The sequence below is a fragment of the Limulus polyphemus genome, unplaced genomic scaffold, assembly GCF_000517525.1.
Source record: "Limulus polyphemus unplaced genomic scaffold, Limulus_polyphemus-2.1.2 Scaffold944, whole genome shotgun sequence".
Lineage (NCBI taxonomy): Eukaryota > Metazoa > Arthropoda > Merostomata > Xiphosura > Limulidae > Limulus > Limulus polyphemus.
The window spans coordinates 228,214-230,547 of NW_013666554.1; the positions used below are offsets into that span (position 1 = coordinate 228,214).

Consider the following 2,334-nt stretch of genomic DNA (forward strand, 5'->3'; position numbering starts at 1 on the left):
GTAACACTTAATATCTCAGTCAAAAAAAGTTAGAGATAAATAACCAATTAAAACAATATACTAACAGATCATTCAATCAATATCAAGCTTACACTGAAATAGACAGGTGAGTAAACAAACTTTGTGAAATAATCAACAGGAGCTGTTAGTTTTTTTCTTTTTGATACATCACAGTCCCTAAGAAGTTTGAATAAAGTAGAGGATAGGTTTTCAAAAATGACAAAATAATGTGACTGAAAGTCTGGAATTAAGTCCACCTTCTGGCAGCATTTACTGACTAGATAATTAAAAATAAAGTCAATCGCAGATTCAGTAAACTGTTTATAACAAACTATAAAATATCACAAACAAAAATATAGTTCCTATGTATCAAATCACTAGGACATTTGGAGGCTATTGCCTAGGACTGAAAGACCCTATACAGTAGTAACTTCTGAAAATATATATATTCTTAAGTATTTAGTTGAGTACTTGTTAGACTTTACATAACAAAAAGTTTGACAAAATCTGACTAACAGATTTCAATTTAACACCTCAAATATTTCATAAAGCTAGTGTTAGGCTATATCCTTGACAATTTCAATTATATTAAATAATAACGTCAAATATGATTTCTTTAGATGTTTATTCAGAACGAACTAACAAAATGAATACAATATTTCATTAAAAAATAATACAGACCCCTTTTAAATGACTGAAACAAACATTGTGAAACTTTAATAGAATGAATATTATGTTACTTCCATGCCTTGGTTGCTGTCATAGGAAACAGTTGGCTTAAGAGTTCCTATGCTGTCTTCATATTGTTGAATATGGTTATTTTCAGTAGTAATTTTATCACCTACTCCATTCATCTCTTCCATAACATTATCATTCCAATCAATTTTAAATCTAGTTACCCGGGGACTTGTAGCTAAGATATTGCGCTGTAACTGTAAATACAAAAGAAAGAATTAAATTTATGTTCAGAAAAATTTAAAAAGCAAATTTCTAAACAACAAAATGTTGTGAAGGATGTGCATTTGCTTATAAACAAATGTCTTGAAGTAAAATTTTACCCTCAAAGGCTCAGAGAAGAAGAGTACTAAAGAACAAATAAGTTATTTGAAATGTTATTATGAAGTACTTGATAACTTTACATTTGCATACAAAAATAACTGAGAAAAACTTTGAGTGCTATTCACGGTTTTGTGTCCATATCACACAGAATGAGATATATAACTTAAATGTATGTCATATTTATGAAAAGTTAATGAAATGGCAAAAACTTCCAATGTGTTCTTCATAAATGGGGTAAAGTTTTACTCTAACAGACAAAGTTTCTTACCCTATCTTCTCATTCACTTATGTACAATCGCTATAGAGTAATTATGTTAACTTTGATGGTATCATTAGGAAGATAATTTCTCCTTATGATCTTAATAAAAAAAAACTGTCTGGTTCAGTTGCAGTACTGACACCAAATTGGCACATTATAGGCCTATACCATCTCTTTTAGGACCAGTTTCAACCTACCATGCATGTTACATGAATAGACTACCTCTTTCAGTACCAGTTTCAAATCACCATGTTACAAGCCTAGCCCTTATGTCGACAGGTTGTAATCTTGTAGTAACTGTAAATATCTATAGCTAACAAAAAATAGATTGAAGACACAAATATTTAAACAGTTAATCATTAAATAATGAAATGTTTGAACTATTTCTTTACAAAAGGGGCTTTTTTTAGAATTGGGAACTTCAGAGTTCAAGTACGAGCCCTGGATTAATCGGTATATTATCTGAGTCAAAATTAATCTAAGTTTCTCTAATAAAAACAATCCATTGGGCACTGAAAAGGATGTACTTTCCAACATGAAAATATGTTAAAAGGTGGAAGTTTGAAGCAGTATTTATGAATTTATCTAAACTGCTGGTAGTTTTTACACCATGTATGTTAATGTCAAGAAGTTGAACAAATAATAGAAGATTTATGGTGAATTACATTCCACCCAAAATTGGTTGTCATCCATGTAATAATGCCCGTTGTTAAACCTGCAAGTTCATAAAAAACCACTGACTCATTTTCTGACAAGCACAATCAAAGAAACTTTAAAATATCCAAGAAAATTACTTGTGAAACAAAAAACACCATTTACCTTATACAGTGTAAAAAAATGCAATTACCAATATGGAGGACATACACAAACGACTCTTAGAGAATGTTTAAACAACCATAAATCTTCTATTAACACTGAAAAATATCTCTCTGTTGGTCAACACTTTAACCAACCCAGTCATCCCATTAACGATGTTACTCTCATCGACATTGAAACAGGATTCAAAACTAAAGCAG

General features: G+C 30.3%; 1 protein-coding gene across 2 annotated transcripts in view; it reads right to left on the minus strand.

Moving 5' to 3' along the window:
• Positions 1-608: 608 nt before the first annotated feature.
• LOC106461366 (histone chaperone asf1-like) overlaps positions 609-2,334 on the minus strand; it is a 23,703-nt gene continuing 21,977 nt past the window's right edge. For both annotated transcript variants that reach the window (XM_022388301.1, XM_013921184.2), the window contains one exon: positions 609-932. In XM_022388301.1, coding sequence (XP_022244009.1) covers positions 732-932 — 201 coding nt within the window. In that variant the 3' untranslated portion in view covers positions 609-731. The remainder of the gene's footprint in view (positions 933-2,334) is intronic.